The sequence below is a fragment of the Anser cygnoides genome, chromosome 3 (assembly GCF_040182565.1).
Source record: "Anser cygnoides isolate HZ-2024a breed goose chromosome 3, Taihu_goose_T2T_genome, whole genome shotgun sequence".
NCBI lineage: Eukaryota > Metazoa > Chordata > Aves > Anseriformes > Anatidae > Anser > Anser cygnoides.
Genome location: NC_089875.1, coordinates 74,017,280 through 74,032,670, shown reverse-complemented (window position 1 = coordinate 74,032,670; position 15,391 = coordinate 74,017,280). Strand labels below are relative to the sequence as shown.

The 15,391-nt window shown below is 48.7% G+C and overlaps 1 protein-coding gene across 1 annotated transcript in view; it reads left to right on the top strand.

The window, feature by feature from the left end:
* Window positions 1–13,386: 13,386 nt before the first annotated feature.
* NR2E1 (nuclear receptor subfamily 2 group E member 1) overlaps window positions 13,387–15,391 on the top strand; it is a 15,879-nt gene continuing 13,874 nt past the window's right edge. The window contains exon 1 of the mRNA XM_066994437.1: window positions 13,387–14,297. Within this exon, the coding sequence (XP_066850538.1) occupies window positions 14,273–14,297 (25 nt within the window). The 5' untranslated portion in view covers window positions 13,387–14,272. The remainder of the gene's footprint in view (window positions 14,298–15,391) is intronic.

The following is a 15,391-nucleotide window of genomic DNA, read 5'->3' as shown; positions in this document are numbered from 1 at the left end:
GCACAACAGAGGGCCCTGATGAAAATAGTTTAGATATCTTGTAATATTGTTTTAACTGTCTTTGCATCTTAAATAATCCAGTGACTAATTAATTTGGAAAACCTGGTTGACAGTAGAAGAAAGCATAAGACTTATTCCCCAGTAATGGATATAACAGACACTTTAGACCTTGTTATTTCAAACAAAATAAATGTTCCATGGAAGTATTACACGGCAACCAAGACATTAAATATCTCTCTTCTTGTACCCAGAAGCTGACTTAACTTTCTGACTCTCTGACACTACGTCATGTTTCACAGTCTCTGAAAGAGGCAGCAGCTAAAGACTGATGCCTCCCTCCAGCTCGGCCTATCCCTTTCTGGAGGAAATTACTTTTACCACATAGCTTTGTTAGTGTTAAATTAAATTACTCCCAGTTGTTATCCAGAAACAGCAAAACTTTCACATAAACAACCACAAAAAGAAGTTACGGGCAGAGAATGTAAACCAGGGCTCCAGAAATCCATTTAGAATGTCTTCTCACAACACCGACATTATCTTTTCAAGGTCAAATTGGTAGCAAGGTCCTGAGCACATAGCTCAGTTTATCCAACTGCCTCGGCAGGACTGAAGGTGGACCTCAGGAACTGCAAATGTTCCAACTCCAGCATTATCACCTGGGCTAGGAACTCCACCTTGCTCCCTCCTCAGCCCTGAGGGGTGGAATGAGTTGGCTTCCCATCGCAGGAGGCTCATCTGGGCTTTCTACACTCTTAGCTTTTGTTAGAGAAGAAGCTCATAGAGATGAGCTTTCAACCCTTGCAGGTTGAAAGTGAGCTCAGGTATAAAAGTGTCGGCACACAAAGCAAAGCAAAGCTGCACATTCATTGCTTCTTGGTGGTTTCTGCACCATAAGTGCTTAATTTGCATGAAAAAAAATGGTAGTTTCTGTTTCCCCACCTGTCAGCCTGGTCTCTGAGAAGCAGGAAACTTGATCACTTCTGATCACCTTGGTGCTCTTCAGCAGTCCTTCACACTCAGCAACACCCCACTGTCCCCACACTGGGGTTGCACATCTCCCTAATGGGGCTGAGCAGATGGCCCTGCTTGGGGTGAGCACAGCGCAGACCAGTGCACTGGCATCCTGGCAGGTATTATAGCGTCTGCATGTCTGGCAGACATGAAAATCATCTCTACCTTTACCTAATCTATGCCTAACTTACAGCAGCAAATGTAGTACCCAATGCAAAGATCACCTTCATAAAATTTTGATGCAATAAGACTGTTTCTCTTGGAAGCAAAGCACCATCCACATGACTCTTGTGATATAAAGAAGCACAACTCATATTCTTTTTTTCTCTTCAGGCCCCTTTACACTGCCAGATGTTTGTAGATGAGCTGGGCTAAGACCCACAAAGAAGTCTTAAACAAAGTAAGGGTGACTGAGCAGCTCGGCACTGTGCAATATCAGAGATGTAGGGAGAACAAAGGCTTTATCACCAAAATCAGGTACTTTTAGTGCCTACAGATTCATATAGGCACCTGTATGTTGATCTTAGGCATCAAAGGGAAAGCCAAGAGCAAAAGCAAAGTGCTTTGCTCAACCTTAACAGGAGAGCCTTTTGCTGAATACTGGACTCTCTAGGTAGTCTCTAGGGAGCAACTAACACAGGCTCAGGAGGTAGGTCTTTCTGTCCAAGATCAAATCCTGATATCTGAGAAGTCCTGAGGATTCCCAAGTCTCTTACATGGACAAAAAAAAATAAAAATAAATTAAAAAAAATCAGCCCTAGCTTCTTCCCTGGCTACAGAGAGGGTTCAGCAGTGCTACTCAGCTCAGAGGGAAAGAAGGCAAAAATCAATCCATTAGACACTACCACCACCAAAAGTAAAGCAATACTGAGTGTTAAACCTGCTCAGATGCTCTTGTCCCTGCTCTCAAGTCAGCACACCAATGTTCCCTGCAGAGCAGCTCATCCCTGGCTCCTCATTATCCTGCAGTGGCAAGGCTATACCTATACCTATGCCTTTCACAGTTAGGAGCAAGGGAAATGTGTTTCCATGGGACACTGCATAAGCTCTTCCAGGGACACAAGTGTACCAGGACCTCAGATTTAAAGCTCTTAAATGGTTCATTGCTGATATTTCTCTGGACATCAAAAACCATCTCTGTTTTTTGAACTGGGGCAATTTACACCAGACACCAGTCAGAACATATAGTTTACTAGCTGCAATATAGTCTCCTTCTGCCTGGGGAAAGATGAGGAGAACAACACCGCTGTTGTATTATTTGAAGTGTCTCCTTTATATTTCCTGATTACACCAGCTGAGGCAGGACAATTGGTTTTGGAAGCCCTTATGGCCACACCTGAAACTAGATTAACGTGTCAAAATCCTCAGTACATAATAGCATTGCCATCTCCCCAGTTCTCTTTGCCTCGCTGTGAACTCTATTATGTCCACCAACTGTGGTGCCAGTCTCTTTCTTCTCTTTTTCTTTAGCTGCTGCCCTATGATGTGTTCCTGGGAACCCTTCCTCTTCCTTCTCATTTTTGCTGATTGGGTTTTTCTCGTTGCTCTTGCAGCTTGAGTCCTAGTTTCAGAGCTTCAGGCATCAGCTGCCAGCTCAAAAGGTGGTCACTGACCTCTCTGCGTGGCTGTTTCTGCCTTTTAAACCTTGCACACTTTCCAGTTACCTTTTGGCTGCTGCTCTGATTTCTCTGTCTTGTTTTGTCCTCGCTTTGCCCATCAGCCTGATTATAGGTACCCACAGCTCTCCTCTCAGCTTCCCTTGCTCTCCCACACCCACTAACCACTAGCTCTGCCAGCATCCACACTGCTTCATTTTATCCTTGCACAGGCTCTGGTGAACGTCTTTGGACCCTTGTGTTCACCCTCCGCATCTTTTCATTTACCCTTGGAAAAAAATAATTTTTTCTTCACGCGCTCCCTGCCAGTGTGCCTTCAGCCTCCTCCCATCCCTACTCATTCTTTGCTTAGCACTTTTCTCCTCCAGACTCACCAGCACACTCTTTCTATGGACCCCCTCTTCCTCTGTTTTCAAATAAGCCTCTGAAGTCCCTGCAAAAACAGCCCTCCCCTACATACCATTATGCCTTTCTCATCTCCTTTACCTCTTATCCTTTCAAATGACTAGTTCACTCCCATTCTCTTGAACTCACCTCTCTGACACTCAGCAGTCTGGTTTTCAGCCACTTCACGCTGCAGGAATTGCTCTCTCCAAAATCACTAATGATGTCCTTCTAGTCAATTCTAACCACCTCTTCTCCAGCCTCTTACCCTTTGATTTTTCCAACACCTTTGACATATCAGACCATTCCTTCCCTTGGATTTCTCCCCAGCTCAGCTGCTCTGCTGAAAATTGCCATCTTTAGTTTTAGGTTAGGTTGGTAGCTGACAGCCAGAACCGTAAGAATAGGGGCACAATGAAAAGGATAATTCTTTGTATTGTCTTCTGCACACTAATGAAGCTCCTCTTAGGAAGCCATGAAGATTTTAAGACAGAACCCAACAGTAAGGAAAATCCCAGCACAGGATCTCTCTGCTGCCTATAGTCATCAATGCCAGATGCTGCAAAATGTGAGATTTCACCTTTCATATCTTCATAGTTTACTTGAGAAACACAGTTTCCTGTGAGGAGGAAAAAAAGGAAGATAATGAAACCAGTAATTTGACCTTTCTACAGATCTGTTGATTTCATGGTTCTCCCTGTTTACTGATAAAATTAGAGATATATTAATTCTGAACTATATATACAGACAGAAAGAGAATCAGGCTGGGAAAATAGAGGATTTCCAGTGGTAAGTTAGAACATAGTGGAGAATAAAAGTAAATGCTGTGGCACGGTGAAGGTCACAGTCAAAGGTTCAAGATTTGTTTTTTGTTGTTGCTGTTTCTTTTTGGTTTTGTTTGTTTGCTTGTTTGTTTTAAATCCTATAGCTCAGCAATGAAGCCAGAGGCTCTTTTCACATTAGACTATACTTGCAGAGTTGCATGGATAACACGAGCAAATGTTCCTACTTTTTGGCTTTCACTGTACCCATTTCTATAAAGTTAGTTACACTTGGAAAGTGTGTGGAATAAAACCTATAATCAGTTTATATGGGACTCAAAAAATCAGAGGTTCATGCTCATAGCACACGGAGACATAACACAGGAGAATTAGCATGAACTTCAAATCAAACTGGGAAATTAAAACTGCTGCACTCTGTGCCCTGCTACCCTAGTTTCATGCTCTGTTTGTCTACCATGCAGTCTGCAGCAAAGCTGTGGATGGTAAAACACACTGTGTTTCCTGCTAAAGTTAGAATAAGTTGCAAAAAAGTATTTTTAAATAAATAAGGGGAAATTAACTTTAACTCTTAGATGCACTACTCCTTCCGCAGTGTGTCAGAGCAATTAGTGAGCGTCAGATCAAAGGCTCCGCTCTGCAGACAAGGGAGAAATAGAACCCAGTGTAAGATGTCCCCTTGCAAGGACAAAATATATGCAAATAAATTGCAGGTAATTAGGAGATCTGATACTATACCACCGCCAGGAGGAGAGGGTCAGCAGTTACATCTGATAATAGCCTCTTTCTTGTATTTGGGGATCACTTCTTTCCAAAAGAAGAGCTAAATATTGATTAAGTGATATCGCAAATACCACAAGATTATCAAAGCAATTACAGGGATTAACTTCCTAAAATGTTCCAGCGCAACCTCAGCCGCAGAAACCGTGCCAACTTGGTAATGGCTATTAACATCTGCATGAACAAGAGTAATCCCCTGGGTTTGTTTTTGTTGTTTTTGTCTCTCTCAGTCTCTGATCGCTCGTATATATGCAGTAGTTTTTATGAGCGCACGGGATGCAGCCCTGCGGAGCCACATTCTGCTTTCCCCAGAGGGACCTGCTTTGAGTCGGGGCAAGTCCAAGGCCAAGCAAGGCGGACACAAGGCATCTAGTTGTGTTGCCCACTTTCCCATGAGTACACCATCATTGTTAGAACAGGGGAGGAGACCTTGCCATCACGATGCCCCGTATGGATACGTTGACTTCAATCACACCAGCGCGGTCTCGTTCCCCGACGGCACCGTCTACCTAGGGACTGAAAGTGCTGCAGCCACCTTTGACAACAACCTGGAGAAGTTTATCTCCACCAGAGAAGAGTTCAGGCATAGTCCAGGCTGCTGGGTAACTTCTGATCCCTGGAGCCCATGCTCACATTCATGCTGACGGGGATGGCTCCCTTCTGCTTCAATTTTTCTCCCCTCACTCTTCTCGTAGGGGGAGAAGCAACTTTAAAGCATGGGAGAGACAGACAGAGAGAGCATGACGCCCTATAATCCAACAAGTCAACTTCCCGAGCTCAAACATGAACTGATTTTTTTTTTCTTCCCTCGCCTTATAAAAAAGAAATTGACTTTTGTTTGGAGTTTGTGAAAAGTGGGACTCGGGGCCCAGTCAATGGGGCTCCCCGCGGCGCGGGCTGAGTGGAGCCATCTCGAACCAGTCAGCCGCGGCACCAATTAATCCGCTCTTTGTCACAGCCCCGGCCTCAGCAGCAGCGGCAGCAGTAGCAGCAACACATTTGGCCATTGTTCAGACCTTCATGCAACGGGATTTACCCTTTCAAAGAGGCAGTTTTGTCCCAAAGAGTTCGAGCGGAAGTTTCTCACTGACAATTTGCCCCAAATAGATAGATTTGTCAGCAGCAACCTTTAAAAGCAAAAAGCCATGGAAGGAAAAGGGGAGAAAAAGAAGTGTGGGGGGAAGAGCAAGTGCATCCTTGTCCGTCTGTCTGTCTGTCTGGGGGTCTGTCCTGAGCAGGTGGAGCAGGCGCGGGGCCTGAGGTGCAGCAGGGTGAGGTGGCGCTGACGGAGGCTCTCGCTCATGGCAAGGCCGATGTAGCGAGGGAGCTAACAAGCTCCCAGGCTGCTGTATGGCTGCTCTGACTTCTGAAAGCCTTTCAGGGAGCTTCTTTTACATGGCTTTGTCATGCCTGCTACACAGCACCGTGCCGGGCTGCAAAGGGTTTCCCAGCCTCGGGCGCGCCACTGGCAGACCAGGCCGGGTTCCTCACCACCCTGCCACCAAAACCTACATTCACACCAACACAAGTGGCTTTTTGCAAGAAGTGCAGCGTTTCCCACATACAGGGCCTTGGGGCCCGTATCTCAGGCAGAAAAAGGTGAAACAAACCCTCGGGTATTTCCTGCCACCACACAAGTGCTGCAGTGCTCCTTAAGGGCAGACCCCTCTGTGGGCTTCAGGGACTGCTTGCATGAACTGAGGGTCTAATGAGACCTCGCTGGGGGCACAGCAAGCTCTCCCCCCAGCCTAGGCTCCAGTAGACCCATACACAGCCTCTCCCAGCAGCAAGGAGACGGCCCTGCTCTCACACTGGGGGCAGCACCGGGGAAGGCCCCAGCTGACAGATTAGCACCTCTTTACAGCACAAATCTGGCGAAAGTGGAAAAATATGCCACGTCTCTGACTCCACCTCCCATCCTGTTCACCCTCTGGGTTGACTAGAAGTTTTCTGTGAGCTCCATGGAGCTGAAAACTTGAGCCCTGCCCTAGGAAAGCCTGGAAGAGGTTATTTAGCTCGACACATATGTTGTCTTCTTTACACTAGAACTATCCCATCACCTAGTCCCCAAGCATAGCCTGCCCTGCCCCAGAGGCATCAAAGAAGACAAATTTTCAGGGAATGAATAGTTCTGCTGTGCCTATGGTGTTCATTTTCTGGTATTCAGGCAATCCTGGGTTCCCAAACACAGCTGAAGAAACCCGGTTCATGGAAGTAGGTCTGTTGTGGTTATCTGAGTAGAAGGAGTGGCATGAGAAATAGATGCAAGGCAGCTATACAGCCCTAAAACTTTGCAGTGAGCTCGGGAAACTCCATTGCTGGGTGACAGGCAGTCCAGCTCTTCTGTCAGACTACTTTGTCTCGCTGTATCTTAAATGGATTTGATCTACGTTACTCAAAGAACCTCATTGTGTGAGTACTGCCCTGCCCACTGGTGTTTATTTGATGGCTTTCCTGAGGCATTTCCTGAAAGATGCAAGGAAAATGAAGGCCAAGTTCAAACTGACATCTAAAATGTCATCAGCCTGCTTTATAACCACCCAGTTCCCCTAAGCCTGCCTACACCTGCTCTTTGAATGGGAAAAGGGTACAAGAGGCTGCAACCTAATTACGAACCAGCCAGAAGCAGGGGTTGTTTGCAGTTAGGTTGGGGCAGTTCCAAGCAGATTGGCTTACTGCGAAGCTAGAAGACACTGAGCTAAAAATGAAACGTTGTCACACATTCTAGGTGGCCTTCAGCACAGAAGACAAAGCTCAACAGGCGGCTGCAGATCAGCAGTGTCCTCAGCTGCAGCAGTAAGTTGCAAGACCTAGGACCTTCCGCATCTGCAGGGGAGGCTTAAGAGACTATAAGGCCAGGTAAGGACAGGCACACCTTGCAATGGCACAAGATACTGAGATGTGCTCAAAGCCAAGCTGCACAGTTGCAAATATGTTCAAAGACAGTTTTCTCCAGAAAAATCCAGGAGAGACAGAAGCCCATGTGACATCTCACCTTGCTCATATCCAGTTACTGGATATAGCTGAAAATGTTCTGAGCTACAGCGTGTTTACCAAGTACACAAGTAAACAGAAGAAAGAACCCAGGTCCTCTGTTTATCTGTCAGGTACTGATTCATTTCAGCCTCATGCCAGCAAAAGGACTAGGTGGACTTGAGCAGCATCAGCCAACACCGGCTGTAAGGACAATACATAGAAAATGTCAATAATTATCAAACAAATGCTCCTGACAACACAAAATTGGTTAATTAGCCATACACTGGATTTTAAAACAATTTATCAACCTAATTGCAGTACTTGGATCTCTCTCAGGGTTTCCTGAACGTCATGATCTAATATACAGTATAGTCTCTGCACTTGTAAATTGGAGTAAAAGCGCTGTTGAGAAATAATCTTAGCACTGGAATTCTGCTGCTTGTAACCAAGTCATCTGCCAGAGCTACACAGCTTTGCTTACCACTGTCAGCTTTACCACAGAGCAGGGTAACTACGAAAAGCAGTTGATGTGAATGCTACTAATTGTTATTACTCTGCAAGCACTGGTCCATGCTGAATTGCCACCCTTGCCCATCATCTGAATTTTAGATGCTCCAATACTTTGTGCTCTGCACTGTAGCACAAAGAGTTAAGCCACAAGAAAAAGCTTTGTCCTGTAATTCCCACCACCCATTCCCCTGATGTATATTTCTTTATAAGAGCCATTCCTCATGAAAAAGAGGGGCATGCAGTTATTGGATCACATCTCACTGAAGAGACACCTTCTTTCACATCCAGCCACCTGGAATCCCCTGATGCTTCTGGTGACACAATGTTCTTGTGACAATTGCAGCAAAATCGCATCTGGCAGAATCACATGGGGATGTGAGTGAAAATATCTGAAGTTTTTTTAAAGCACTTCGAGCTTGGGATCCCTGTGTCAGTAGTATGCGATTACCCCACACTGCAGAAAGCAGTGTGAACCACCAAAATACACTGCAGGTTGAAGTGCATTTTATTTTAGCTGGTGACTGACAGGAGTCTCCAGTTCAGATGGGCTGCCTGCAGCTCCCATTGTTCATGCCAGGTTTTGCAGATCATCTGCACACCAGCAATCCTGCTGAAGCCTATTGAAATACTATGTGTTTCATACAGAGGATGGAAGACTGCAGAATCTGTCTCTCAGTTATGTATTTTCATTTGACTGCATTTTCTGTTCAGGTAGAACAAGTGGAAATAGCTGCAGGAGTTAAATCATTTTGCAGGGGATCATGGCAGAGCTCTGCTTTCTTCTTTTCTAAGAGCTTAGAGTGCTAGATTTTGTTACACAGACTTAAATCCCTTGTTTATCAAGTTTGCCATCCTGTCCTCAACAATTTCTGATATTTCAAGTGGCAGAAACCCCCAGCTAACCTCATAATGCATCTAGTTAGCTGCAGAGTGACACATACCGTGTTCTTCTCTGGTTGGACTCGCAAGTAATTGCTCTACCTGCAAAGACATTCTGCGACCTATATTTTATGAAGCAAAAGATAGAGTAAGAATGTCTATAAATGTCAACGATAGTCATAAAACTAGTCATCTCTTCTTAAAATCTATCTGCACCAACTGACTCAATACATTCAAGCAGCACTGAACGCTATGCGCTGACTCAATGCTGCATCTGGAAATACTTATTTTTGTTGGTTCTAAAATTGTTTCCCTAAATAGATGCCACGGATCTGGTCTCCAGCCAATATCAAGAGACATAGCTAAATTGAAGTCAATGGAGCCGAGCCATTATATTGCCAGGTAGAAATATGTCCCTTCTGAAGAACGTTCTTTGCTGCCATTACACAGTATATTGTGTGATTGCCTCAAAGGTCAGCTTGTTAATAGGCTTCTACAGCAAAATTTGGGAAGCCAATCTACCATAAAAATGATTACACTCAAAGCGCTATCAATCAGGGTCATAGCTGAGGCAACCCTTTCCTACACATGCACACACAAGTATTTAGGACTTAACCAGAGATATTCATTTAAAAGATTGGTAAAATGATTTTTAAATGTCACAGCATAGCTCCAAGATGTATTTATTCCTTGTAGTCAGCGTTCTTTCATTGACAATTTGCAACTATTAAAGTATAGACCTGATCTTATTTCAAGTTTTCTTTCATTGAGATAATATTTTTGCCCTCATATTCCGACCCTTAACTAGTTTTTTACTGCTGTGTCTCTACTGCCTTCAGTATTGATATTTTCTTTTGTGTTCTTGTCAGTAAAACTAAAATGAGGCTGTTTCTCTCTAAATTAGATTGCAGCTGCTGCTACATCATTGGCTTATTACGACACTTTGATTTATATCTAACTAGCAAACTAACAAATAAGTCAAGTTACTAACTAGAGCTGCTTTGTTAAGCACTTGTCTCACATTGTCTAGATGGGATCAGGTACCAATGTAGGCGTATAAGCCAAGCCTGACATATCCCTTTCAAAGGCATATGTGATTAATGGGGCATTTCATTGCTGCAAGTGAACTCAGGCTTGTTCCACCCCTGAATAAAAGTACTGAGAAAAAGTGCAATGACTTACACACATTCTCTTTTCCAACTGTCTTTCCAAGGTGCAATTTTTCCTGCTGTTCTGTGCAAGGCAGCTTTGCAAATACATGCCCATCAGTTGCACACATGGAAATATATATACAAGGTCATTGATTAACACAGTCATTGGCTTCTTTAACCAAGCATGCACACACAAGGGAGAAACTCACCCCAGTTTTGCCAGCAACTGCAAGGAATGCAGGTCTTCTTTAACTTTCTGCAGGATTGGTAAATCCAGGTCAAGGATGGGCTGAGAGCAACTCAGGTGAAAAATCTACCAGAGGTAGCTGTGGTGAATTCATCAGGACTCCTCAGTGAGCGGCGGCTGAGTGCAGGGTGCCGCTGGCTCGGGGCAAGTCACTCCCGGCTGCAGCAGGAACACGTTTGCACTTTCCACAGCATATATAAACAAGAGGAAAGCCCTCTCGCACCAGGAGGGAGAGAGCGTTTATGGGATGGTCTGTTCATTGGATCATCTTTCTGCTTCTCAGATTTTCACTTCATCCTGGGGCGCTTTAGGTCAGCCATCCCATGGAGATTCATTTGCTGAGGGTGAGTTTATTTTAGTGAGGTCCAAAAGTCTTTCGGATAGGACAAAATAATCATCCTGAAATGCCGTTTCCACCAACGGCATGGAAAGGACAGCTCCAGAAGCACTGCAGCTACCTCTGCAAGGGAGGGAGCTGCACCCTGGATCTCCCTTAAGGATGGCAATGGGAGCCTCATGCGACAGCTTCTTGGGCACTTACAGGTGTCCTTCAGGTAGGATAAACCCCACCCCAGCTGCATAAAGCCACCTCAGTCAGTACCAGGCCACCATGCAGATAAGGTTTTGCAGCCAAGGGCTCACAGCCAAAGACCTGCCCTCAGCAGGTGAGGAAATGGACAAACACACTCTGGCTGGATGCATCTCAGGTAGCGAAACACACGCGCGGCAGCACATCCAAACGCCCCGAGCGGCCTCTGCTGTAGCAGCCTTTGCGGTGCTGCTGCCTGGCCATCTGCCTGTTCGTGGGTATGGAAATGGGTTTGTGGTGGTGCCACAGAAATAGGGGCTGACCTAAAAAGAAGGGAGGGAGCCCCGGGCTTCAGAGCAGACTCACAAATCCAGAAGAATGGAATTGAATGGCTATTTGCCATGAGCGTGCTGTTGCAATCGCTGCGGTGCCCAGGTTGGGCTAGAACACCCCTGGGGCTTCCTGGTCTTCCTGACATTTATAGCAGGGGAGGGGATTGGGGGCAGTTCCTCATGCACCCCAAAGGAAAAATGGTTCCTCCTCCCAGGAGAAAATAGTTCTCTTTTCCTGCCTCAACACCCTTTGAAGAAAAAAAGGTATGTCGGGTTTGCCTGATCTTACCCAACTGTTTCCCATGGAGAGAAACACATGAAAACAGCGGATCTGTGTACTCCTCTGCTACATTAATACACCTATGGCAGCTTAAGCTTTTCCCCTTCTTCTCTTCTCTTCTCTTCTCTTCTCTTCTCTTCTCTTCTCTTCTCTTCTCTTCTCTTCTCTTCTCTTCTCTTCTCTTCTCTTCTCTTCTCTTCTCTTCTCTTCTCTTCTCTTCTCTTCTCCTTCTCTTCTCTTCTCTTCTCTTCTCTTCTCTTCTCTCTCTTCTCTTCTCTTCTCTTCTCTTCTCTTCTCTTCTCTTCTCTTCTCTTCTCTTCTCTTCTCTTCTCTTCTCTTCTTCTCTTCTCTTCTCTTCTCTTCTCTTCTCTTCTCTTCTCTCTCCTTCTCTTCTCTTTCTCTTCTCTCTCTCTTCTCTTCTTTTTCCCCTCTCCTTTCCCCTTGCCCTTGCCCTTGCCCTTCCCCTTTCCTTCCCCTTCCCCTTTTCCTTTCCCCTTCCTTTCCCTTTCTTTTGCCCTCTCCCTTTCCCTCTCCCTTTTCCTCTCCCTTTCCCTTCCCATTCCTTTGTTCACTGAAGACTTTTTTGGTGCCACATCCGAAGAACAGAGAACACAAGCAAGGGAAAGACAGAAGCAGTGCACTTAAGGATGGGTCGCGCATCAAGATCTCCTTTCTGCTAAGACGCCGACAGAAGGAAAGATGCCTGAGGCTGTGGCCCAGCAGTGAGAAGTGTCACCACCACATACAGGTAGCCACAGCCCCAGCACCCCAAAAGGAAGTTTAGTGGAAAGGAAGCGCGTGCCACCTCTGCAGAGGGCTGATAACCATTTGTACTTCCGAGGCATTATGAGGAGGCAGTAACTTCCATTACTGTATTAGCATCCTCTGTTTATGTGGGGCTGCCTAATAAACAAAAAGCTAAATACGACGGTAAATGCTAAGTGGTAATAATGGCAAAAATGGTAATTACTGAATGCTAAATATAATTCCCTGCCTCGCTGCAGTTGGGCTACATCTCCAACGAATGCCCATGGAAACAGTTTTGACCGTGAAGAGCTGGGGCTGGGAGAGCTCTTCTCTGGGCATGTTAGAGGAGCTCTGGCCGAGAGGCAGATAGTTTGACCTCTTCTTTTTCACCTTTGGAGCAGCTCGTGCAGGGGGTGCCCAGGGCCGGGTTTTGGGCCCTGCTGCCAATTAACCCGGCTTTGGCCTCCGGGCCCTGCTAATGTGGCCCCGTCCTCTCCTCCCCTGGAGCTTTGGCCGTCGCCCAAGAAGGTGACCCTTTCCCTGCCTCCTGGAGGAGTGAAAATCCGCCTGCATCTCCCTTTCCTCCCGTTTCTTTGCTTTCTGGGGCCTCCTGGAGCAACTCCCCGGGGACGCTGGAACAGGGCTCCCTAGGGACGACTCCTGGCCTCCTTCCCTTGGGGCACGGTGCAGCCGCGGGAGGGATGCAGCAGGGAGGAAGGTGAGGGCGAAAAATTAAAGCAAAAGGCCGGGCACGGCTCGGGGGAGGAAGGCTCGGGCACCCCAGCGCTGCGGGGCCAGGCCCTCCTCTTCCTCCTGCCCAGCTCCGCAAAGGCAGACGCCGCGACTTCGGCTCCGGGCACTTCGGGACGTGCAGGGATTTCCCAAGCTGGGGCAGGGCAAAGCTGTCCCCTGGGGGGGGGGCGGAAAAAAAAGCCCTCCCGCCTTGCTCCCCGCCGCAACGAGCGGGGCGCAGCCTGCGGGATGCTCCCGCGGAGCCCCGCGGCGAGGACAAGGGCGAACCGCAGGCACCTCGCCGCGGGGAAACGTAGAAGAAACGGGATCTTTATCCCTCCTTGCTCTTTTTCTTTTGTCTCATTTTTTTTTTTCCTTTCCCTTCGTTTATGTTTTTTCTTTTTTCTTTTTTTTTTTTTTTAGGGGAGGGTCGCATTTTCTGGCAGTGGGGGCCCAGGGAGAGCGAGGAGGCTGAATGGCCTCGGCAGCCGCCGGGTGGTTTCATTTATTTTTTTTTTTTATTTTTATTTTTTTTTTATTTTTTGGAGGGGGGAGCCGCTCGGAGGTTCATTAACATCATTAGCATTTAACCCCCCTCCCTGCCCCCCTCCCCCGCGCCGCCGCTCGGTGACGTCAGGCGCCGCCAGGATTTTGGGGGGGAAAGCGAGAGGGAAGCTCGGTGGGCGAGGGGCGTCCCCTGCCCTCCCCCTGCCGTCCCCTCCCCGCCGCCTGTCACAGCCCCTCCGCCGCTATTAGAGGGGCCGAAGCCCGGAGCTCCGAAAGCTCAAAGTCAGCCGGGGCGCGGATGAACTTCTGGAAACCTTTTCCCTTTGCAGACCGCTCACTTTCGGGGAGGCAGAGACAGCCTCCTCTGACGCCTTTTCCCCCCTCGCCTTATTTCGCCCGGCTCTGATCTCCCCGGCTCGCTGCTCCGAGGCGCTCGGCGGCTCCCCGCTCCCCGTCCTAACCTTCTCCTCCTCCTCCTCATTGTTGTCCTCGCTGCTCTGCCTCCCAGGAGCGCGGTGGAGAGCCCACTCGCACCCCCCGCACCCCTGCCGGGGTCCCGCGAGCATCTGTCGGCGGGGGGGGGGGCTCCAACTTTGGGTCAATTTCGTTTCTTTCCCTTTTTTTTTTTTTTTAAAAAAAAAAAAAATTTCCCCCCTTCTTTTTCGCTCCTCGGGAGGAGGACATCGCCGGGCGGGCGGCGGCGAGGATGTGCCGGCCCCCGCAGCAGTGAGAAGCCCGAGGGGAGGCACCTGCCCGCCCGAGGGGGGCCCCGACACTTCGCCCCGACTTCGCGGCTCCCGGGGGCTTCGAGCATGAGCAAGCCGGCGGGATCAACAAGTGGGTAATAACGCGCCCGAGGCTCCGAGCAGCATCCCCGGGCACGGCTTTGCAGCCTGGCCCGGGGCGGGGGGGGTGGAAGGGGAGGCGGAGGGGAGGGATTTGGGGGGGGGGGGGCAGGCTGTGCTTTGGATCCGCACCCCCGAAATAGGGGGAAAAAAAAAAAAGAAAAAAAAATCTTGTATTTCCCTTCGGAGCGGCAACGAATATATAGGATCCCGGCTCCCCCGAAGGAGCCTGGGCCGGGGGCTGCCCCCCAAGCCCCCCCCCCAAGGCTCCCCGAGCCCCCCGAAGCGGGGTGCGGAGCCGACCCCCGGCAGCGGCGGCCCCCGGGGGCTGGAGGGGGCTGCGGCGGCGGGGCGCGGGCTGCTCCCTCTCGGGGCTCGGGGGGAAATTTGGGGTTTGGGGGGCACCACGGAGCTGACCCGAGCCGGCGGATTTTCTGGGGGCTCCTTTGGGGGGGGGGTGACCGTTTCTTTAGAGAGTTGCGAACTCCGCTCGCTCCGCGCCGCCGGGGGAGGATTTCGCCGCAGTGCTTTTCGCACGCCGTTTCCAGCGGCACCAAACAACCCTGCGACGGGGAAAGCAGCAAAGAACTTAAAAGTCACATTTCCCTTAATCCTAAATCCGTGCGCCTCATAACTGGGGAATTTAAAGCATGAGCAGCCGGCCTCGCAGCGCGGCTCGGTCGCGGTAATCCCGACGGGACTTTCGGAGTGGGCAATATGGATGGAGTCAGTGACAAAGGGGGGGGAAATACCCAATCCGATTTAATGTCTGACAAGTGATGGACCGGACGTTTATTTCCTCTCGGGCAGGCTCCCGGTGTTGCAGAGAGGAGGGAAAAAAATAATAATAATAATAATAATAAATAATAATTGAGGCCGAGCCGGGAGGGGACCGGCGGAGGTACCTGCCCCCGCCGCCCCAAGGCCTCCTTCTTGTCCCTCCGTCAGGCTGACCCGCCTCGGCCTTCGCCTCCTCTGCCTCCCCCTGGGCCAAGGGGAGGGTCTTGGGGGTCCTGGGGGGCTCCCCGCAGGCTGCAGAGGCCGCTGGGGGGGGTGGGGGGGGGGGGATCGGGCCCGGCGAGTCCT